Source organism: Vulpes lagopus, chromosome 1 (genome assembly GCF_018345385.1).
Source record: "Vulpes lagopus strain Blue_001 chromosome 1, ASM1834538v1, whole genome shotgun sequence".
NCBI lineage: Eukaryota > Metazoa > Chordata > Mammalia > Carnivora > Canidae > Vulpes > Vulpes lagopus.
The window spans coordinates 140,266,466-140,291,783 of NC_054824.1; the positions used below are offsets into that span (position 1 = coordinate 140,266,466).

Genomic DNA, 25,318 nt, shown 5'->3' on the forward strand with positions numbered 1-25,318 from the left:
CCCACAAGTCTGCTAATTTTCTCAAAGGAAACAAAGTTTAATATGTGTGTGGCTTTAAAAATATTAACAATAAAAAATATTAACAATAAAAAAATTAACAATAAAGAAGGCTAAGGGAGTAAAGGTAAAAACTCTCTCTTCCTCACCGAACTTTCCTGTTGCCTCCTTCCTGAGAATAGCAACTATTACCCGTTTGGATGTATCTCCTGGTGGGTGATTCTGTGTGTATTTTACATGTACTATAGTGATGTGCCTCGCCCATCCCTGACACACCTGCATATTTCACAAATGGGCAGGCTGTCCACGTTTGCAGCCCTTCCTGGCTTCTTGATGGTCATGCCTTGCAATCTTTCTGTCACCGAATTTGATGTCTGTCTACCTCCACTGTCAAAATGCTATGAAATATAAAATCCAAGAAGTATAAACAGCATTATTATTCACAACACAAGAGGGGATGGTTTCAGAGGGTGGGATGGCGTAGTACGTAAATGAAAATGTCAATATGACTTTCTTCCCTAGGTGGTTACAGGTGCCTTTTCCAGGTGTGAGGCTAGGGCCTGGGCATGCTTGATGTGAACAGTGCTGTCGGCAGACAAGGGCGGTAGACAGGTGTTAGCAGACGACCAGCTAGGCCAGGATGACCCACAGACCAAGAATTTAGCATCTGGCTGTTTGCAGACTCCCAGCCCTAACATTAGGGCTGTGTGAGTTTAGTTAGTTATCTCATAACCTCTCAGAAATGTGTTTTCCTCATCTGTAAAATTAAGAAACTAGTCACTCTGTGCTACCCACTTCACAGGGCTGCCACCAGCCCCATCTGAGCTGCTTTCACGGTGGCAGCAACATAACGTTACTCTGGGAGAGGACTGAATCACTTCATGGTGGTTGGGTTGGAAGAACAAGGGTCAAGGGCTATTGTGATAAAGCCCTATTTGTTGTTGCTCTCAGTGGCAGGTAGCCTAGAAATGAAGAATTCTCTGTGGCTGACTATTTGACATTCAGATTCAGACACCCTGAGCCTCTGGCCTGAGGCTTGGACCAGTTGGAGAGCCACTTTTCTGCAGCTGGGGACATAGGAGGGGCCCAGAGGTCCTTGGTCGGGTCAGGCAAGAGAGGGGAGGCTTTGCCAGCTGCTTCCAGTTGCCACGATGAAGCAACAGGCTACGGGGCAGACAGTGATAATAGTAAGAGTAACAGTAACAGGACACACTTACAGGTCATGGACGGTGTGCCAGACATCGCTCTAAGTGCTTTACATTAATCAATTGAGGGATACTCTCAGCCACCCCTGTGAGCTTATACTGTTCCACCCCATTTGTAGGCCGAGGAATCTTAAAGCTTGGAGATGTTAAGTCACTTGCTTATGATCACATAGCTAAAAATTAAGAGAGCCTGGATTTGCTTGGCCTACAAAGCAACGTTCCAGAATCGCTCTGTAATTTGTTACATAGCACATTTCCAGGCATTTACAGAGGCGCTTCACGAGAGGTGCTCTTCGGCATCACAAAGACATGATTTCTGATGCTTATTAGGACCAGAGACTGAAAAGCCTCCAAATCAACATTCACTGGGCCATGGGGACTGTCGTTACACAGCAGCCCCCACGATGCAACTTGTGCTCTGGCAGCCTGGCCTCTCGTCCGAATCATCTTCGTTCCCTACCCAGAACTTAGTGTACTCTCTTCATGGGATTAAGAATAGCTTTTCCCTCTTCCTTGCTGCTTTAGCATGAGCTCTGGAAAGCCTATCCTCACTTGTCCCCATGTGAATCCCGAACCCCTTAGTGGTCCCCGAGCACCTAGGACGTGAAGCCTGCCCTTATGTGTCACCCAATTTTTCTTACTCCTTTAGTCTTGTGTCCCCAGCCAGATGAGATGAGAAGCTAGAATGGGGCCCCTTTGTCCCCGTCATGCTGCACATGACACAATGTCTAGAAAGATGGGCTTCTTGACCCACCGAAGACAAAGGAATACCTGCTGGACTCTCCTGCTCCACTGGGCCTGTGCCCCTGCTTCCACATAACCAAGGAATGTTGTCACCACTAATCTCAGCCATGAAACCCAAACCAGTCATGCTGCTAATATTTATTTTTTTCTCTTTAAATGTTCTAAGATTTCATTCTTGGTGTACCAGAAGGAGGTCACGTGATTCTAACAATTTCCTCAGCTCACTTTTACGTTTTCTATTGTCTATTTTCCTATTCCTTCAAGTAACTATAAGCTTCGGGTTTATTCTTTCATAGGGATGCCAAGTCCCCACCTAAAAGTGGACCAAACGGCACCACATAGTAAGAACGAGGGCTCTGCGTCCACCATGATGACCAGGAAGAAGCCAGCCACAGTGGACAGTGTGGCAATCCCACCGAGCCCGGTGTTATCGCTCCTTGCTGCATCTGCAGCCACGTCTGATGCAGGTGAGCACTGTGCAGAGGCTTCGGGTTTAGCCCCATGAAGGTGGGCATGGAGAAGGCCCACGGGGAACATGCTGTGCCATCTAGGTTCTCTGCTTAGCCAACCTCCCATAGATACTCAGCCTGTGTCCCTACTGGGTTTTCAAGTGGGAAGAAAGGAAAGAGATAAGCTTAGGACCTGGGGGCAAAAGCTCATGAGTAGCAACTGAATGATAACAGTATTAATGACTTCTCATCAAGCATCAAGAGATTTATTTATTAATCTTTGCATCGAGGGCTTTAAATATGTTATCTTAGGTGACTTCTAAAAGAGGCCTGTGAGGTTTACCTATGCCTTCAGTTCAGAAGAGGAAGCCAGGCATCAAGAGCCTGGCCCCACAAACCTGTGGACAGTGAGGATGCCAACGTAGGCCCAGCACCCATGCTGTGGACCACTGCATTTGATCAGCTCCCTGGCTCACAGGGGTTGGGAGTCAATAATCAGAGTTTCTCTGAAGCCTTGCTTCATCTACCCCATGATATCACGAATTCTTCAATAGTCACCTGACTCTTCACTGGCTGTTGATAAAATATAAACTCCTTATTCAGACATCCCAGATGCTCTGCCTTCCTTGGCTCCCCACATAATCCCCCACCAGTGCCTGCACCAACGCCCCTGCATGCTATCCCTCCTGGCAAGAAAGCAAGCCTTGGACGTGGCTTAACACCTTTCTTTGAGGACAGCCTTCCTTGACTCCTGCTCACATCCTACAGACCTTCAAGGTCCAGCATCCCCTGAAGGCACACAGCACCCAGGGTCTCATCTGGGTAGGTGTTTGCTACCTACCCAGAGACTACAGAACTGTCCCCTGTTAACTTCTTCTCACAATGAAACTGTACAGACCTCAGGGGTGGAATCCATGATTTAGGTGCTTGCTATCTTCGTGGCACACAGGAGGGCCCGTTGTGGAATTCATGCACTGGTAAATGTTAAGCATGTTGTAGTGTTTAGAAATGCCTATTACAATTGGAACCCCAGGAAGAGACTCATTATTGATATTCACTCTACACTCATCTTCTCACTAAGCAGGTTGCTTTGAACAAAGAACTCAACTGGTCTTCATACCTACCTCCTCGATGGAAATTACTGGTAATTAGAAAATGTGCCTGATTGAAACTATAGAAGGAAATATTTGGAGTGACATTTCCCAAACTGAGTTCTGCAAGACATTAGTAGGTGTCTTGTGATAAAAGATATTTGCATAGTTAAGAGAGTACAGGGAATGCTGCTTTATACCCGCTTTCTTCCCACAGGGCTTCTCACAGCCTTGAATTGACTAGTGTGTGCACTGTGATGTTCCAGGAAAGAGAGACACAGAATTTTGCAATCGTATCTGACCACAGAACCCATTTTTCTGGCCCTAGCTCTTAACATCTCTTGGAAATGCTATTCTCTCCTCAGCTTTTTGGGAAATCTTGCTTAGAAGGGATGGGAGAGTCTCTCAGATGTGATAGTGAATCTACCCACCTTTCATGTGCTAGGCATGAAGTGAGAAGTTCTTGGTGGAAATGCCAGGTAAACGGTGCCTGCAATGAGAACAGGGAGAGGTCAGAGGGAAGGTCGTGGGTGAGTGAGGGAGAAGCTACCCTGAGACTTGACCCAAGGATGGTAGAGCCTTTGTGAGAGGGTGTCCAGGCAGAGGGAGCAAAGTGGACATGGTCCTGGATGTGGGAGCTAGTGCCAAGCCCAGAACTCCACTTGGCTGGAGTGAAAGCTTTGGGTTGGAGTCCACGCTATCCACCCAGATAATTACTTATGCAACCTTGTTGGTTAAGCTCTGGAGAGCTCCGTTTATGGATTTAGAAATTAGCCTGTATATTTCTGCCTTTGCTTGCCAAGCACAGATATTTCCCAGGGGCAAAAGACAGGTGGTCCCCCATTTCTTCCCCTCAGCTCTTTCTATTCAGAGTGAGAGAGTGCATTCTTTGGACCCCATGCTTTCACAGGCTCCCCTCCTCAATTTGCATCCAGTCATTTACAAGTAGGCCAAACAGGCTTAGAAACAGGTGAGTATTAAACTTTTAAACCTGCTTCTCTGGTAATCAGAGCTGAGCCAAAGCTCTCCTGTTTCAGGATGCAGGAATGGGCTGTTTATTTTTGGCAGTGCTAAAATGAGACCCTCATGAGAATTTCAGATTTGGTCCATTTCCGGGTCTCAGGCTGCTAAGCAGAACTTTTGGGAGAACACAAGCCAGAGATCTCTCCAGGTGCTGGAGGCCAGACCTTCCTTAGATTCCGCTCCCCACAGATAAATGGCTTCCCACAAACCTAAGAGAGTTAGGGTCACACAGTCTGGGCTCGTGTCCAACACCCTGTTTCATATGTGATTCACACGTGATTGCTCCTGAGATTCAGAGACTGCCCTGAGGTCATGCAATTGGGTTGGAACTCAAACTTCTTGATTTATTGCCTGATTTCCAGTGGATTCTCCCTTCTGTCCTGGGCCCAACATGAGCAAAGGCAGGTTTCTTTCTCCCTAATTATGGATTCCTACTTCTTTTAGGGAATAGCAAGTGAAACTCATCTTTTGATACTTTAACCATAGGCAGACACACAGTAGAAAGTTAGTAAGCAGTGTCTTGGTTTGATTTCATTCAATTGTGTGCTTGTGCATTAGTCATAGATATTTCTGCTGAGACAATTCACTTCATTTTTGTTTTATTTAGGGTCTCTTTTTCATCTTTCGCTATAAGCAAGGTAATTTGGAAGTACTTCTGGTCTGTTTTCAATAGGTCATCATTTCTACAGAGTGGTTTTGAAGACCAGACAAGTGCAAAGTGGGGGAAAAGAGGAAAAGAGCATAAAACTAAGTGTCTTAGAAAGCAAAATTAATTTAAGAAGTCATGTCTAGAGATACAAAATGTACTGAAAGAATTCAAGTAATTAGAAATTCCTTTCCTTTTCAAGTAATGAATGCTAATGTATCTGGTATGCCCCCTGACACATAGTAGATGCTCAATAATTAATCACTCAGTGTAATGAATCATGGTGAAACAGTAGCTGTGTGCTTATACAGCACCAGACATGGTGGCAGACATCTGAGAAAAACATGCTTCATCATGGGAGTTAACCATCAAATGGGAAACATTTGATGGACATGTGGTAGGCTGTTGTTAAATACTTGCCAAATAATCAGGCTAGAGTCCTCACAGTATTTTTTTAAATAGGTGATCTTTGGTCAAAAAACAAACAAAACATTCTCTACCTTATTTTATAAACATTTTAGGGATCCCTGGGTGGCGCAGCGGTTTAGCGCCTGCCTTTGGCCCAGGGCGCGATCCTGGAGACCCGGGATCGAGTCCCACGTCGGGCTCCCGGTGCATGGAGCCTGCTTCTCCCTCTGCCTGTGTCTCTGCCTCTCTCTCTCACTGTGTGCCTATCATAAATAATAAAAAATTAAAAAAAAAAATAAAGTCCATTATTTTATAAACATTTTAACATGGAAGAAATGGATGTGGGTCAGAGGTTGAAAACATGTCTTTTCTAGCTTGAGTGTAGATATATGGAGGGGCAGGTGGATGGGTGGGTAGGGTGTGTGTGTGTGTGTGTGTGTGTGTGTGTGTGTGTTTTGTTTAAGGCAATTTTTTAGCTTCTCAGAGTCTGGGAAGCATGCTGATTATAAAGTTATTGATTTGGAGGAAGAGGCAGAGGATGAGCTGCAGGAGAGGGAGGCCAGACGGAGAACATGTCAGTTTGTGAGCTACTGGGAGGGAGGGATGGCCATGGCTGCCACTGGTGCTCAAGCAGGTCAGCCTTCGTGATCAAACTGCTCAATAGCTATCGATCAGCCACAGTCCCTGGCCACAGAGCTGGGTCTGATTCAAGGGAGCACTGCATCATCATTGTGAATAATTAGGGCTAATGCAGTAAAGGCTTCAATAAAGTTTGTTTAAAGTGATGCATAATTTGAAATAACTTCTATTGCTCTGTCCCAATCATGATTTAATAACCATATCAGATAATCCATACCTGAATAAGTCAGGCCAATTTCTCTGCTCTCCTACATATTGAACTAACTTCTCAGGAAGGTCATGCAACGTGAAGAGAATTTGTGATTTCATTACTGAAATGTGCCCCTTACCTTTGTGTTTAAGATGAGGCTACATTATTAAATAGATTAAAAATTCTTTAGGAACTCAGTAAAACCTCAAGGAAACAAAACCTCTACAGTTCTGCACCTGAAAGTCAGGACACACACACACACACACACACACACACACACACACACCCTCAATATCCTCTCATCTTAAATCCAAGGAGAAAAAAAAGACATGTATCAGGGTTGCTATCACCAAATCTCAACTGCTCAAGGCGTGGCCCAGGGAGAGGTAACAGCAGGAGGCAGGTAAGCACAGCTCATAGTTTGTATCTGTTTTGTATCAAGGCTAATCCATTATTCTCTAAAACTATATGATCTGCCTTGACTACAACTACCAGAGCCTATGGGTAAGTGGAAATACTGGGTGGAAGGATGGGTAAGATAGGTGAAGGGATTAAGCAGTGCACTTGCTGTGATGAGCACTTGGTGGTACATGGAAGTGTTGAATCACTAACTTGTACCACTGAAACTAATATTCTATCATATGTTAACTAACTGGAATTTAAGTAAAAGCTTAAGAAATAATAATAATAAAATAAATAAAGGACAAAATACTAAATCAATGTCACAAGCATATTGGACATTTGGCTTCTGAAGGCAGAGACTGGTATTAGGTAAACCATTTAATAATGAACCAAACTCAGCCCCGTCAAACTGACAAATACCTGTAATCAATATGCAATACCTTAAGCTTGAAAAGTCACCTTCCCAAATAAAAGAATAAATTCTTAATTCTAATGGAATTAGAAAGAAATCCAGTATTCTAGTAGCTGGAGCAAAATAATCATGAAAATTGCTTCTGGCCCCCAAACTGTAGCATGCCTGATTTTTCAATTAACCAACTGCCATTTATGGAGAGGGGCCCAGAATAAAGAAATCATATTCAGGTGCAAAAAGCAATGAATTCTTTTGCAATAAGAATTGTAAAAATTATTTGTTTTCTTTGCTTTGTGCTCATGTGGAATCATCATTTGATGCTCCTAACTAAAATAGTGTACCAATTCAGCCAAAAGTCTTGTCTTTCAAACCAAAATAGAGCAAATAAATGTACAAATTAGTAGGATTTGGAACATCCAAGTGCTGTAAGTGTAGAAATTGAAGAAGTCTTCAAATTGTAAAATAAATTTCTACAAGGCCAGATTAATCACTTAAAATATACAGCAGAAAACCTTCAGAAAAGATCTAGCAAAAATAAAGCTTTAGTTTAAAAATGAATTGTTGAAGTTGCCTGAAATGTGCTGCCTACAAACCCATGTTAGAAGCAGCACAGAATGACTCTGCCTAGAGAGCTCCCCTCCCCTTGGCTCTGGGCCACGAAGAGACCCAGTAGGGTTGGAAGCTTCTGTGCTTCCCTGAGGCTCTCATCGCATCAAAGGCCTTCTGAGAAACCCCCCAAACTTTTTATTTTTGCCCAAAAAGGAGGAAATAAGCTCTTTTCTGATTGCATATGGACATCCTAGAGCAACTGAGCTGTCCCATGGCCACAGCTATAAATATCCCAGAGAAACCCCAAACACTCCAGAATCTAGCCCCTGCCTTCTGCTCCAACCACAACTCCTTAGAAATGTTAATAACCAGAAATGTTAATAATGTTGATGACTATGGAATTCCATGGTCAGAGTGTGATTTTCAAAAAAAAAAAAACCTTAAAACTCACTTCATTCAACTCTGACAAAGAAACCAACATGGTGGTAAAGCTGATCCAAAGAAGAATTAGTCGGACAGGATGTTGTAGGAGCATAAGCAATGGAGAAAGACCATCAAGCGAGATTGCTCAGTTCATGTTCTAATGGGCCATGAGCCATAACCTCTGGGCTTTTCTACCAGTCAGAAATCATTTGCATATTTTCTGAGCAAAAATCTTCAAGTTAAGATATTCCCTGGCAGAGTCTGAGCCTGCCATCCGTAGTGAGTAGCAAATCCAACAAAAGTGCATTGCCCCAGATAATTAATCCTGGGGCAGCCCAGTAAAATGATACCCTAGGAACCTGAAAAGATGTGCACCCTAACATTTGCCTTGGTTCTACGTTTTGACCCAGTTTTCTTCACACCACACCTGGGCCATGCACTGCTGTACTTGAATGCATGTGTTCTTGCTTCAGATCCTCTACACTGAGATCTCAAGGCTGCACTTAGGCTTTGCCTGAACTTGGTCCTCAGTGTTCATATCTGTAAAATGGGGGAAAGCATACTACCTGGTGCAGAGATTGTGGTGAGGAATAGATGGGATAGTCCTTGTGAACATCTCTGCAGAGTGCCTGGTGCACAGCAACAGGTTAGTAAATGAGCCCTGTTGTAACCACCGCTATGTTTGCTATTGCTGTTGCCATCAGGTGTTTTCTGTGCTGGAATGTTCTCTCTCCCTCACCCATCCTTCAAGGCATGTAAGTGGCTAAGTCATGATTATCTTTCAAGACTCAGTATGGTGCCTTCAACTCTAAGAAGCCTTTCCTCCCAGCCACTTGGAGAACCACCTCCCGGCCAAGTTGGATGTCACATCCTCTGTCCTCCATAGTTCCCTATTATAAGCCCCTTGATGATTTAGCCCTACACTTAATATGGTGTCTGTGCTCCTGCCTGTGTCCCATGCTGGACCGTCCCTTTCCCTATTGTCAGATCTTATTCAACTTTAAAACCCCAGCACCTAGTACCCAGGTGGGGTAAACAATAGATAACCATTAAATATTAGTCAAAATGAACTGAACAACAACCGTTTGTTTGCTGCATAAAACCATCTGGTGTAGGAAAACACATACGTTAGCATTATAGTCCTTCGAGTTGAGAGGCAATGAGTTGCCTTTACTTCCCATATCAGTGCCAGAAACAGCAAACCATCCTACAAATGTTCAACATTCGTAGCCAGAAGTGGCTACCTGAAAGAGACTCCAGGGCCTCCAGAATCTTGTGTTCAGTAATGGCAGACCAGCTCCCAGTTAATCCACCAGGATGTTCTAGAGGGGAGGGTATTTTTGAGTCAAAGAATCAGCCTCTGTGGCACAGAAGGGCAGTACATGGGTGTGTGTTTATTCAGAGAAGAGAAGGAGGAACCTGTGCACGCGGCTCCCTTCACTCGGCTCTTCTCTGGTATGTGGGGGATGAGCCCGGCTATCACCCACTCACCCATTCCATCGATGGAACACTAGGCTGTAATTTAATTATTTTATATATAAGAGTCTTGTATTGTGGCCAGAGTATTGGTTTCCCAAGAGTGGCGATTGTATTTTCTATTTCAGTTTTGTCCTCTTTGATGAGGATCGAGTCTTTCATAAATTCCCAGAGCCTTGTGTTATGCAGGATGAAAATAAGGGAAGCAAAACCAGGCTGTTAAGCAACTCATAATCATATTTGGGTGTCAAGAACCTTGTACAGTTGCTGGGTGCAGAGTAAATCCTCAATAAACATGTCTGGACTTGATTTAACTTTTTTTCCCCTCCAGAGTTGAGATTTTAGGAAAGACAGAAGGTGTAATAACAGGTTTGAAAGTGCTACGTCTGTGAGGAATTTAACTCAATTTATCTTCTCCGAAAGCTTCGTACAGATTACGTTCCCAACCACCTCTTGCCACAGTCAGACCCTCTTAAAAATAGAGTAATGATAATAATACATTTTATCTTCTTCCCGGTGATGGTATCATTCCCACCTCCATTGAAGCCCAGTGGGAGGTTTGGCTGTGAGGCATCACACGCAGGGGGAGTCAGGTGCGATTATTGTAATGAGGACTCCACGCTCCACGAAATGTGGGAAAGAAAACCTCCCATACGTGAAGCGATTTCTATTAAGATACTCATTTTATATCAAATATTCAAGCTCCTCTTTATAAATCGGAGAGAATGAAAAGACATTCTACTAGGGGGAGATTTTATGTGGCCAGGAACGAAAGGGCGCAAATATTTTATGATCAGTTTTGAGATGAAAGTGATGTGCCTGCCTCATTCGCTGGCTCTTTCCGTTTCCACGGGTCTAATTAGATTGTTGGTTTAATGGTGGCGAGATAATTTAGTGGCCACTAAAGGCAACTGTATTCATGTGGGGGGTAGGGGGCAGACAGTGCGATGGGTTTCCTGTAATTAATGGATAGTTTTTTGACAAACTTCTTGGTTCCAGTGAAGTTGGCATACCGTGCCCTGCTGTTGGAAAAGGAGGCAAGGTCTTTCCTGCTCATTGCTGTGGAAATGGCCTCGGGCAATGAGGAACAACTGTGTAATGACTGTCATTAAGAATGATCTTTAGTGGTCCAGGCAGGCTATAGTCAGTCTACAACAGAGACAGAGGGGGTGGGGGGATAAGGAGAAAGGAGGCAGTGAGGGAAAGCAGAGTAAGGATGATCAGACAGACAGACAGCAGGCCCAGCTATCACTCACCCATCAGCCCTCTCCATTCCACCTCTGGGAGCTACGTGAATAATCCCACATCATCCTCCCAGGGCATCTCCTTCTCTTGTTGCTTAAATTGGAGTCGACCAGACGAGACTGGGTTAGACCAGCCCCAAAGAGCCCTCTGCCAACCCCTCCGTGGCAGACAGAGATGAGGAAATGGAGTCCAGATAAATGAACTGAACTACAAGCCTCACCTGTGAGGGAGTTTAGGAAATCTAGCCACCACATAGTTATGTGGTGGGCAGTGGGTTTGGAATTCAAGGGCCAGGTTCTTGTACAGCTTTGCGGGGCTTAACTCATTCCTTCCCTTAGGTAAGTCGCTGAGTCTTCCTGAGACTTCTGAGTCTCAGTTTCCCCATCCCTGAAACGGGAAAAGTAATTTCTTCCTCGTAGGCAGTGGTAAGAAAGAAAAGAGCAGATGAGAACACCAATCACATACTCAAAACAATGTATCACTGTGCCATGGCCCCTGTCCTGAGAAGAATGAAGTCATGCCGTGTCATGATTTAATCATGTTAAGTCATAATTTAGTTGTGTTATGACTCAGATCATAACATCCGTTAACTATCTTTAGAAGTTTTATACTCACTCCCCACTCCAAATAGCCTTATCTCAGGGCACAGTCAAAGCCCCCCTGACCTGTGAGGATATTAAATGCTGTATCAGGTTCATCTTCCTGGAACTTCTATAAGGCTTCATTACAATTGTCAAATAATGTTTAAGTACCTGCCACGCTGATACCTACAGGTATAAGATTAGCCCCTGCCCTATGGAACCTTCATACTCTTTGGGAAGGCCTGATTCCAAAACATGAGATGACCAACTAATACTAACAAGTGAATGGACTGAATAATAATCTCAGATGCTAACAGAGATATCATCGAGTAATTGATAAGTTATTAATTTCCAACCAAATGATGCTGGGGAACTCAAGGGAGAGAGTAAAATGATCTGGGAAGAGAAGAGCTGAAATAGCATCATGGAGCTGGATTAAATTAAATAAGCAGAAAGGGTAGGTTTACAACATCTCGAGTTGGGAGCATACATGGAGATGATGACAGTGAGCCTGGAAGAGAGGATGGGCATCAGAATATGGGGTACTTGAAATTCTAGAATGAGGCACAGTGACCCTTGTGAGTGGCAGTGATGGCCAATAGCTATCTGCAGTTGTAATTTGTTTGATTGGGCTACGGGGGGGGGTGGTGCTGGTGGTGGTGGATAATAATTTTTAATTAATTTGTAAACATCAGAAGATTTGCCTGATAATTAAGATTTCTGGCTTTTTGAAACTCAGACCATCTGATGACTTTGGGCTCAGAGTCCTACCCGGCAATGATTGACTGATAGAGAATAACAGCGGCCCCATTAGGAGCACCGTATTCTCTTTCATTTCTCATCCCACCCCACGGCCACCCCCATCCTCCTTCAGGGTCCTGACCGACTTCACTCATGATACTGGCAGTCTGGCCCCCGATTGGGAATCACCAAAGGCATCTGAACTAGAGTGACAGGATCAAAACAATGCACAGGGACGCCTAATCTAGCAGAAGTAGCATGAGTAGTCTGTAGTAACATCTTGTGTTATTTAACTATGGAATTCGGAGGTTGGAAGAGGCCTTTGAGATTGTGAAATTGAGAGAAATTTGGCACTGTAATGCAGTCAACAGTAGAAAAGTAACAGGGAAACCCAGGCTTTCTTACTCTCTCTTTAGTACCCTGTCTTCTTTGCTTCCTAAAGGAACTTTGGGACGAAAGTGGCTTAGAAGTAGGACAGCCCTTGCTTGAAGGCCAAGTCCATCACTTCAAAGATGGGCACCCCCAGGGAAAACCATTTAACCTCCAAAGTTCCCATTCTCATCTCTGTATGACAGAGGTAGTAATGTCCTCATGCAGTTGCAATTACAATTAAATGAGGAAACGTGACATACTGCAGCCCGCCACAGGGGCTCCAAAAAAAGGGTTTCTTCCCCTTTACTTTAGTTTCATATGACGGCAGGAACGCTACCTGGCATGGTCTCACCTGTAGAGTCTATGGTGATACAAAGTAGATGTTACTGAAGTAAATGTTGAATGATCCACAACCCAGCATACCCACTACCCCCCACCCCCAGCAAAGAATGAAAGTCCTTGTTGACCTCCACCTCCCACCCCTACCCAGGACTCCTAAAACATGACAGCTGTTACTTAAATGTCCTTTGTAACTCACTCTGTTGGTGTGTTTTACGAGATCTGCTTTAGAAAGGAGCATGGGGAGGGAACTCCAGCTGCTTTCACCTCTCTCAGAGCTTCCACTTGTTGAATCCTCTTCCCCAGCAATTGTTTCATGTTTCCTTGATACCTCTTTCAACTCAGAGAGACCAGATAACCTTCATGCAATAATGAAGAAACACACATTTCTGCTACCAATGCACAGTTTCCAAAGACAGGGAGAATGTTAACTAATGGAGAGATTTCAACTGTTCATTGATCCCAGTGATGTCTGAACATCCTGTGTGGCCTGGACCCGAGGCTTGCCCTGTGAAGACCTGAGCTCAGAACAAAAGAGAGTAAGCCCGATAATACCTTTCAGTTCCGCAGGGGATGCAGGCCAGCCTCATGCAGCGTTCCTAGGTGGCTAGGTATAGTTCCAAAGCTCAAAAACACCCCTCCAAGGTATTCTCTTGGCCTCCAATACCCAAAGGTATTTTGAGAGAACTTTCCTTACTTTGAAATCCAGGTTGGTTAGTGCCTAAATAGCCACAGTCCTGGTCTTTGTCTCATGCGTGATGCCAGAGTTAAGTGATTTGGGCTTTACATATGGAAAGTTCATTTTGTTGTGTAATTAATGGGAAGCAGACTTTGGGAAGCTGATGATCCAGGCCCTTATTTATATGAGAGCATATGTCTATGTTTTGTTTATGACTCACTCTCTTACTCCACGCATTGTAACTTGGGTTTGTTTACACTAACTTTTCCTAGAATCCAAGCCACATGGTATAAGAGCCAATAATTTATGGTCTCTAAAAGGGAAAGATGATGAATGAGCTTTTTCCTCTTAAATTGTCAAATCTTAAACTGAGGAAGAAGTATTTGCTGCCTTGAGTCTGTCCAAGATTATATTTAAAAAAAAAAAAAAAGGTAATTCAAAAACTTAAAACACACACACACACACACACACACACACACACACACACACAGTACTGGCATAGCACTCAGAACTTGAATGTATAGATATTTGCCAAGAAAACATATGACCACTCCCCCACATTATACCATGTAATTCTGATCCAAATGTTCAGGAATGACAAGACCACTTATCCTCTCTGTTCCTGTCTTGTCTCTTTGTCCCTTGCCCCAATGTTTTTGATGTTAGATAATAAGTAACATATAATGTGTACATGTCTCCCTTTTTCAGGGGCCCCATAGTTTAGTCAACCTGTTGGCTTAAATGTTCAAGCTGCTTTTCTTAAAGGCACTTAGTAAATTCCAAACTTATTTTTGGCATTGAATCTCCATTTCACCTATGGAGTGGTTTGGATATCAATCTGTATATTTCACAGTACTTCCATGTTTTGGGTCATAGCTAGGTACTGCAAACAGTTAATGGTGCTCTGAGGACAGTAGGGAACAGCTGAAATATGTGAAGATCTAATTTAATTTACAGTCATTTGGATCCCCTTCAATAAATCCTTTCATATTTCACACACAGCCTTTACAAAATAGACAGTAAGTGCTGGTGTAGGTCAAGTCACGTAGATTGATTTCAATTCAAGTAAGTCAGCTGAGCTCCGTGCTGGTCACAGGGAGGCGGGAAGCACGGAACTGAGTGTCTAGCACAGAGCTTGGCACGGGATGTGCTCAGCCAGTGCTTCTTCCAAGAATGAATAAGAATGGATAAGGCATGGTCCTTGTTCCTTAAAACACAGTGTAAAAGGAGAGAGAAATGCAGATGAATCCCATAATCTTAACACAGGACAGACTATGCTGTCAGAAGAGATGCTGTCAGAGAGATACAAGCAATGTAGAGGGGACCAAAAAGATTAATATTGAAATGAGAGTCCTCAGTGGCTTTTACAAGAGTATCTAATTAAACTGAATTCCAGCAGATATTGGAAAGCACTAGACACACACCGAGTATTGTTTTGTCTTTTTTTTTTTTTTCTTTCCTTTTCTCTTCTCACTAAGGCAAGGGAATTGCCTCTGGATAAAAGAAAATGTAAGACTCCCTCCTCCCTCCCCCAATCCAACATCAGATGCAATATCCTCTCTGACAGAAATAATAGAGTTGGGCACACACCTGTAGGCAATGCAAAGTCATTGTTTCTGTGACACATCCATCATCTGCTAACCAGACAGACACAAAAATATGTGAAAGTCTCAAGCAATGGGTATACATCCCTTGTTGTTTTTATGAAAATAGAGGGCTATTTTGTTGGGTAAATTGCCATTTTTTTCCTTGAAAAACCTCAATAAAGAGAAAAACAATAGCATGCATTTTAAGTCACTTGAATCTTGCCCAGAAGGAGTTAAAGGGACAGTCCTTAACTTTGAGGGTATTCAAACCCTCTGGAAATTCTACAAATCTGGGCAGTCTTTGAGAAAACAAAATTAAGATTCAAAACTTTTCATAACAGACTAGAACACTGGACTAAAACCAATAAAATTAAACTTTGCAAATTTAAATAGAAAGCTTGTATTTAAGCTCAAAACCCAATTCCACATAGCAATGGCAAGGTCTGGTGGCAGTTGATGTGAAAGCAATTGAGGGAGTTAATTGAGCTTCTATTTAATAGGACCCAACAGTGTGATGTTGCTGGTGGTCGGGGGGACTTTGCAGGTTTTTTTTATTTATTTATTTATTTTTGTAGCTCTCATTAACAGAAGTATAGTGCCTTGATCACAGAAATTAATCAACCCAATCTTTCTGCATAATCATTTCATACTTGGAAAATCAGTTCAATTCCAGGCACCAAAATTTAAGATGAGATTTGGCAGATGCTGAAATCTTCAGAGGAACATGATCAAAATGGAATATAGTCTAGAATTCATTTCATATGAAACACAGATGAAGGAAGTGAGATGTCTTACCTGGAACAGAGAAGACTTGGAGGTGTATGGCTTTTTTTTTTTTTTTAAGAGGATTATATTTATTTACTAAGGGTCTTGCCAAGAAGTCAAGATATTTGTCTGGAAGCACAGAATTGGGTGAAAAGTCTAGACTAGAACCTTATTCTCATAATGTCCCAGGCAATTTGTATTCTATCAGGTCGTAAATAACAAGCCTGAGTATTTAAGTAAACAAATGCAATTATTAAAAGCAAAAAGAAAATAAAGCATGGATTACCTACCATTTGATGGAATTCTTAAAGCTCTAGCATGGGCAAATTTCATCTGAGCCTAAATATTAAAAATGTGAACATTTTCATAAGATCCATAAGATCCTGTCTGTTGCAGAATTCTTTGTTCTTCCCTGTTTTTCTTTTCTTTCTTTGTTTTTTTTTTTTTCAAAATTTAAAAGAGGAAAATCTCTCACCATCAAGTACGAACACACATCTACAATAATTGGTGTATTATATAAGGGATGGTATTTATGGTTAAGGATACAGTTATGCCACGTTTGAGAGGAAAGAAAAAAGAAATATAAAGAGCCCTTTGAGAGGGTGCGACCACCCCCGCCGTGTGACCACCTGGCGTGCTGTGAGACTCAGCAGATGTAGCGTCAAACTTTCTGGCGTTAACTGCATTTCTCTCCAGCCTCTCAACTTGTCTAGTCAGTCTGCTGGGGCTTGAGCCACATGCAACAGACAAAAGCCAAAGTTAATTGAAAGAAACAGAGTAGGCCTAAGTGGCCCTCAGATTCCTGTTTCAGAGTTGCCACCACTCACAATTCTCTCTGTGCCAAAAACCAAGAAGCCACTGTGGCCCTTCTCAAGCATCATCCTCAGAAAGACTCCCTGCTTTGAAAGACTCTTCCGTGGACCCACTGGGGGTAGTTTCTACTAGTGAATACATGGCACAGTGCACCTGAGTGGACAGAGCCAGGCGCCTCTGCTGCCCTGATCTCCAAGTCCCTCCCTTCACCCAGCTCTCTCAGGCCTCCTGGTTACTTCTCCTAGAGGCTTCCTGAGCGAACTCACTGGGTTCTTGCTCAGAGCAGGTTCTCTCTGGACATAAGTGACCACCCACTGTATCTGTCCAAAGCCACAAGTGGTTTCCCCAACACTCAGCTCATGAAAGGACTGGCGTAGTTCTCCCGTGCTTAGAGAGGTTGAGGATTCTGAAAACCTAGGCAGCAGGACCTCAGAAGGCCTGCAACAAGCTCCGCTATAGAAGCTCTCCGTGGAGAGGACACTCTTCGGATTACATGTGATTCAGTTAAAGCTGCTCTAGGGAATATAAAGATTAACGATATCCAGGCTTTGATCTCTAGGAGTTTATGATGTGAAATAATCCAGCAAGAAATATTAAGCAAGCATCTATTATGAAAAAGGCACTGTGCTCTTTGTCAGTTGGGGTATGAAGAGGAGCATATGCCGTGTGTCTTCCAGAAGCTTTAAGGCTTCTTACACCACTGTGCCCTCAAAGAAAGTTAAAAATCTCTGAGTATTAAATACTGGGTCAATAAACTCCTCGGGAGTTTAGGAAAAGAAAGGATAATTTCAAAGCAGCCCCAGTTTTTGATCATGTGGTAATATCAGTAACATAATTTGGAACAGTTACCCCATGCAAATAAATATTCAGAATATTCACTCATCTTTTAAAATATACATCTTAAAAGGTTGAGATAAAGCTGAAATCATATTGTTAAAATGATTTTAAATTTCATCTTTGTATTATTAATGAAACGAAAATACGTCACTATCATCAAAATTTTAGTCATTTTAATATTTCTAATAATGTTTTAGGAGAGCCAATTGAATGAGTTCGAATACTTCTTTTGGAAAACCTTGGATCTTTTTTTTTTTTTTTCTTGGATCTTTTATTAACACTTGTGATAGAGCAATTTGAAGCTCTGATTCCAAAATCTCTTTGTTTCAATACTTGTTAGAAGATGTTGTAGGTTAAAAGGATATTTCACATAAACATACATGCAAAAGGATTTTGCTTAAATCAGAGTACTATTTTTTTTTCAATCTCATTCATCAATTAAGCAAAAGTTATTGTTGAAATTTGGCTAACCAACTTCCTTAACAATCAGATGGTCCTGCATATCAAAAGGCATTGCATTTTTTAATGAGTTCAAATCTCTGAAACTCTGCATTTGGAAGTTTACTCTGTTTACAGGATTTTTTAATTTGCAGACCTAAGGGATTTTATATGTTACAATACATCATTTCAGCAACAAAATTACCAAACAGTGGAAACATTTTCAATCAGTTTTCAAAAATGCTGCCTCTAGTATGAGTTTCTTCCTAAAAGCAGTTACATTCTTGCCCATTTTGCCCTAATGAGACATTAAGTTTTTGTTTGTGTTTCTTACTGACAGCCCATTGACAGCACAGAAAAGGTGAGAACATTTAGAACCCTTGTCTTTTATATCCAAGAAATTGCCAAAATTCATCTCTGAAAATGGCAATTCTTACACAGTTTGCTAAGGGAAACCAGTAAAACTCTGCATGGCATATAACTTATTTCATGGATATTCCTGATCTTATTTCAAAGTATTTTTTTTTTCTTTTTAAAGACCTTGATTTCCTGAAATGAATCAGGAGGGCTGACCTATCGTAGCGTTTTGAATGTGGGACATGGCAACAACCCAGAGGTAATAAACTGATGGGATGCCTGTCAACCCTTTAAATAAATGTGGCCTCTCCCTCTCATGGGTACCTCCTGCCCAACTGTGACAGGTGACACACCATCTGATTTACAGTCCAAATAAGGACATCACAGTTGCTCCAAATATGAAGCATTAGAATACTTAATTTAGCTCTTATTTTTTAGAGAAAATATAAATAAAAATATTTTTACAAAACTATTAATATGTTTTTCTGATAGCCGAGGAGATAGTCTCCTCCATGGGGAATGTGCACTCCACTAGGAAGTGGCTGAATGAAGAGGTGATGGGGGCTGGAGAGGCACAGAAGGTATGGCCAGTATGGGCAGGGCTGCAGAGGCAGGAGAGTGTGAGGCAAGTTCCTGAACCCCTAATGCCAATAATGCCTCCCAGAAAATCTAGGGGAGGCACCCTGGTGGCTCTTGCCTCTTCAGAGCTCCCCATATAAACATGCACCCCACATACTTCATTTCTCCATCAGCCAAAAGGACCACTTCCCCTCCAACCATCACTCGTCTGGGGAGAATGTGAAGTAAGAGCAAAACAAAACCAGAGTCCCCCAAGCCATTGCTGCCAAGATAAGTTCCTTCACAATAAAGCCCCAAAGTAGAAGCTGTCCCGCAAGAATCAAGCAGGTACTGTGCTTCCAACAAGCTAGTCACATTTCCGGAGAAACCCCAAACTGTATTAAGATGACTTGAAAAACAGAATGGAAGCACCTTTATAGTGTGACAAATCTCCCACATCTGCTAACTCTTAATTCTAAATTACAGTTTTGAAACTGGAAAGCAGTACTTTAGCACTTAGGCTGATGACCAGCAGCTACTCAGATGTGCCCTGCCTTGCAGAGGCCTCACCAGCAGAGGCCATGTGCCATCTTTTTGTAAAAGAGCCTTTAAGGCCGGGATTCTATAAGGTTAAATTCTAAGGAAAAAGGAAGAACGTGTGCATGCCAAGGCAAATTGTTTCATACATCCCATTAAAAAAATAAAAGGCAGCATTAGGAAAACAAGAGATCATTACTGAGTTAAGTACAAAGTTAAAAAACAAAAACAAAACAAAACAACAACAACAAAAAAAAAAACCACGATTCCATGGGAGAGCATTAAACAAGTGAATTCCCTTGAGTTTGTATTTGCTGAGCATGTACCGTATACCAGGACATGTACCGCTGTGTGAATGGACCTGTACTGGGGACTCTGGGAGTGCAAAGAAAAGACGCGGCTTTTGCCTTGGAAGGATCTTAACTTGGATCCCCATCCAGTGTGGTTCATTCTGCTCTCTGCCTTAACTGAGGGAAGATAGTGTTCCAGTCCTTTCCACCCTGGAAGGCAACTCCAGACAGTTCAGAAATCCCCAGTACTACCCACTCCACTCCCCGGCCAGGGGGATATTTCAACAGCAAGAAACACTCTAATCAATCTAGATATGAAAAACAAAACAAAAATCTAGATATGAATTTACTCCCTTCTCTGATGTACCCCAAACTTTCTTGTAAACTAGGGTGTGTCTTGCACATGCAAAACAAAGTAGCACTTTGCACAAAGTAGCAAACCGTTAGCACTTATTTGAGGGGACCTTTCTGTATAACTGAAGCCTTGTTAACCTTTGTCTGCCTCACAGTGCCTGCCTTGTGTCCGCAAAGTCAGAATGCAAAACATAGTGCTAAGTCTAGCCTTTGATTATCATAAAAGATGTAACAAAATCAACAAATGCTGATGAGCCAATCTTTTGATAATGGGAAGAGAAAGATAGAAAAGCTAGATCTAGGCCCCAAAGCCACATCAACCATTTGTATGACGATTTTAAATACAGAGAAAGGTCTAGAAGATGATTTGCTCTGCAGTTACGAAGACGTGAATTTTCATTTTGCCCTGGCCACTCATAATTATTTTCTAAGACTAACAAAGAACAGGCAAGATATGGGACCATTAGAAGAAGGAGAGCAAATATGGAATCAATCTTTGCTGCAAGAGCCCAGAAATTACTGTCTAATAATGAAACAATTTGAAGAGAGAAAAATCTGAAAACATTTAGAGGGACAATGAAATCATAAGCAATAAGGAGAAAGATTTGTGAATATCATACTCTGCCAAGTCCAAAGTCCTCCCCCCTCCACCACTAGGGTTTCAAAATCATTAGAGGGAATAAACGTTGTAGAAAGCCACCTCACATTTGGGGAGGCGATTGATAATGAGAAAAGGAAAGAATGACAGCAATCTTTAAATCTAGAAGGGAGTTTTGAGAGCACCTAGTCTGACTATCGAACACAACAGATGAAGAAAAAGAGATCCGGAGGGGCTAAGAGGTTCATCCTCGTTCCAACTGGTTTCCAGCTGCCCTGCACTCTTCTAAGCTCCATACGCAGGGGTAACAAACCTGAGCTGAAATATATGGATTATACATATAAGGACAGAATAAAATTCAGATATTCAGTAGCTGTGAACCCCTCCCCCAAAGTTATTAATGTAAAAAAGAAAGGGGGAAATTAAGTATTAACACCTGATGGCCTCAATGGAGATTGGGTCCTGATATGTTTATTCAGTTGATCACAGCATAAAACCCAGATCTCTCATTCCTTCTCCCATCCCATTAAGCCAGGAGGGCAGCTCCCAGCAGGAATTTTCTAGGGGATGATGCATGCCTTTCACTGAGGACATTTCTTACCCTTATCAAAAATTATTTAGGTGCGATAGAGCCCAAGAGAGTGAAAACCAGAACACCCGACAGTCCTAAGATTCTAAGACAGACATTTTATTGCCGCCTACCATTTATGGGTTTTTAACCATGCATTATGGGATTACCGAATATACACCAATGTAGGCAGGATAGCATAATAAACCTCTGTGTATCTGTCACTCAGCCTCAACAATATCAATTCACTCTTATTTCATCAGTACTTCTACTTAATTCCTCCCTTCCTGGTTATTCTGAAGCTGATCCCAGATGATACCATGTGACTCCATCTATAATAATTCAGCAAATCTTTCTAAAAGATTGGTGCTTTAAAAAAAAAAGTATCATAATGCAATTATCACACCTAAGAAAATAAACAGTAGTTAAATAAGATCATGAGGTGCCCAGACAGTGTTCATATTTCCAAGAATTCAAGAAATACCTCTTTTGACAAGTTTGTTTAAATTGGCCCCAAAATATGGTCATTTTAGCTCTTACATCTCTTTTAATTTACAGTCCCACTCCCTCCCCTGCCTTTCTCTCCTTGCATCTTATTTGTTAAAGGCACAGGTGTTTTGCCCAGAGTCTCCCACGTACGTCTGTGTTCTACTGAATGAACCTGGTGTACCTCTCTGTTTCGTGCTGGCCGGGACTAAAGCTGAGCGGCCCTACGGTAAGGTAGGCATAGCCACATGGAGAGAGTTAAATTTAGAATGCATTTTCTCAGTCACACTAGCCACACTTCAGGTGCTTCGTAGCCACGTGTGGCTGGGGGCTACCAAATGGGGCAGCACAGACAGAGAACGTTTCCACCACCATAGGAAATTCTACTGGCCAGCACTCCTCTAGAGGCTTACTGAAGTGCCACGGCGTAGCTTTGGATAGAAGAAAGCATGAAATCTCATCCAGCTAGTCTCTGGCTCACAATTGAGCTTCTGTATTATAGTTTCTTAAACCTCCACACCTGGACATTGAAATCAAAATTCAAGGGATCTGTATGCTTTTAAAGTTTTATAACTAGTATATTTACAAGTACTTTTTTTTTTAACTTTTGTTATTCAACACCCTTTTTTTTTTTTTTTTAAAGATTTAACCACATTGATACACTATGTGTGGCTTCTTCCTCTTGACATAGGTATAATATTCCATTGTTTGAAATATCACGATTGATTATCTCTTTAACATTGAGATTGTTTTCAGTCTTCTGAGCTTCAAGGAACATCTTTAGACATCCTCGGCCTCCTGTTACAAATGAGTAAAGCAGGCAGCCTGGCCAGCAGTCTCTGGGGCATTGAGCAAAGCCCATCTTCTGTCTCGTGCTCACTGCCCAGCTGCCCTCCAATAGGGTTAGATGAGTCTACACTCCCTCCCACCAACAGTGCATTCAAGGGTCCCCATTTCCTTACAGCATCGCCAGCATTAGGTGGTTTCAGCCTGGTAATTTTTCCTAATATGGCTTCATGCACATGCAGTAAAAGTATAAATACGACCATGGGATGGGATGGGAATGGAGAGGGGAGCACTAACTTAGCTGACTCTGTAATATTTTCTTTCTTTAAAAACATAATGTTCAGGGGGCACATGGGTGGCTCAGTGGTTGAGCATCTGCCTTTGGCTCGAGTTGTGATCTTGGGGTCCTGGGATCAAGACCCACATCAGGCTCCCCACGGGGAGCCTGCTTCTCCCTCTGCCTGCGACTCTGCCTCTCTCTCTCTGGGTCTCTCATGAATAAATAAATAAAATCTTAAAAAATAAAATAAAAATAAAATATTAATGTATCTATGGTGTAAGTAAATGGTGGGTGCAAAGGAGTTGGTAATGATATTTTTCGTACCATTTGGTACGTTTACACTACTCAGAGGTAACTTATTTCATAATCACTTTTCAGTGCCAAAGTTTAATACAATATTGTACAGCATATAACAAATTACCGAATATGGTAGTATCTATGAGGTTCCTTTTTTGGTTTGTTTTTTGGCACCTGATGCTCAAAAGAAAACCCTGAGAGAGACAAGCACTGGCTATCCCCAATGACCTGCAGCTCATAGAGTTTCCCGCTCAAGGTTTTCTCAGTCAAATATTGCCAGCTAATTAATTGCCTAAAATGTCTTACTTTCTACCTGTATGCTATATTATACATCACATCGCGTTTTCTTCCCCCAAAGATGATATAAGAGAACGCGAAGGTAAGCTGCAAATGGAATTTGTATTTGGAATAATGCCAGAGGTCTTGTGGAGCACTTTTGACTCATTCTCATTTACTCATCAAGTGTGTGGATGAGGTAGATTGCCTGGCTCGGACACAGAGGCCTGCTAGCTCTTACTGTCACTATACCTGCAGTGGTTACTCTAAAAATCCAAACTTAGATCTCTTTTAGAGAAGACTGTGACTAGAAGGCAGCAATGATTAGTGTGATTCATCAGTCCAAAAACAATTTTTAAATCTTGTCCATGTGAAAGGCACCCTGCTGCGCTCTGTGAGGGATGTAAAAAATGGACAAAAATTGGTCCCTGCATCTGAGAACTTACAATCGAGCAACGTTTTTCTTTCACAACACTAACTACAAACATTTTATTTTTGTACTCAGAAGCTCACTCTGGCTTTGTTCTATTTTGATCTTTATAACTTATTTTAAAGATTGTTCGGTAGTTATTCATCGCTCAGTAAGACTTACAATGACCTTGGGCCAAAAGCAGTAACACTCTGACCTGTCCTGTGGAACTCAGAGCTTCCCAGTCCATAAAGCTAGTGGCGTAAATAACTTCAAATAATCCCCTCCTGGAGGTCTGTGTCAGGCAAAGCCTGGGAGAGGAAGAGGGGAAAGCAAGGGAAAGGAATAAAGTGGGAGTGCCCAAGAATAAGCGAGAGTGGGATCCATGTTTTCAGCATTTTGTTCCTTATTTCCCTTGAGAGATTTATTCCACTTCTCTGCTGGTTGAAAAAACATGGAATAACAAACACACCATGATGCTAAAGTGAAACACATTTCCTTGTGGCCTCATAATGTGTAGTAGAGCCAGCGTCTTCTCCATGGGCATCTTTGGGGTGGAGCATCCAGGATGTATCACAGCAGGAAAAAATGAAGTGAGGACACATTTCTTAAGTTCATAAAAAGGGAGGGGTCAGTGTGAAGATGGGACAGCAGAGTGTGTGTGAGGGCCCGTGTGTGTGTATGTGTGTGTGTGTTCGCACGTGTGTGTATATACGTGGATGTACAAATGTGCCTACTCAGGAACAGCACAGGGAGAAAGAATGACCTAACGGAGGGAAGGTCTGCTATGTCTTGAGCTTCCAAATGTCCAGACTTCCCAATGAAGCAGTTCTGAAGGCCATTTAGTGGTGGCAGGACTGGGGACTTGCAGAGACTGTAAGTTTGACTCCGAGGATGCAGGTGCCTCTGGCCACTGGGACATGAAAAAGGCTCTTTGCAAACAACAAACAGCCCAGTAGCAGGAGTGTAAATGATTCTCAGAAAGGGCTAGCTGATTTCCCTTGAGGTTTCCAGGGGTTAAACTGGTAAAGAAGGAGTTGGTCAGCTGGACACCACCAGGAAACTTGACAAGTCCAGAACATCGGGGGCAACAATTAGGTGGTGTAATCCCACATAGAGTGTCCCAGAGAATAACCCTCCCTTCCGTCAGTGGAGGAGGGTTAGAGATGAGTAGGTTCACTCACCCACCTATTCCTGGTGAGGTCAAGGCATCTCTTTTTTGAGGTTGGTAGTACGCACGAATGATCCGGACTGCTGTTAAAAAGGACTGTTTGTCTTTTTTTTTTTCTTTCTTTCTTTCCATTTGGCTTCTTCTACAAAAAGCGAAAGCATAACCTAATCCTAAATTGAATCAGATCAAATGTCAAAGGGCTGAATAAGAAATAAAAGTCATAATAGGGGAAGGTAATGGAAACGTTGATTCTGACATTGACCTCCAGGGTAGATCTTCCTACGTGATGCCGGCCTCGGTT

The 25,318-nt window shown here is 42.4% G+C and overlaps 1 protein-coding gene across 1 annotated transcript in view; it reads left to right on the forward strand.

Moving 5' to 3' along the window:
- SETBP1 (SET binding protein 1) overlaps nucleotides 1-25,318 on the forward strand; it is a 362,710-nt gene that overhangs the window by 331,781 nt on the left and 5,611 nt on the right. Inside the window, exon 5 of the mRNA XM_041743997.1 lies at nucleotides 2,243-2,413. Within this exon, the coding sequence (XP_041599931.1) occupies nucleotides 2,243-2,413 (171 nt within the window). The remainder of the gene's footprint in view (nucleotides 1-2,242; nucleotides 2,414-25,318) is intronic.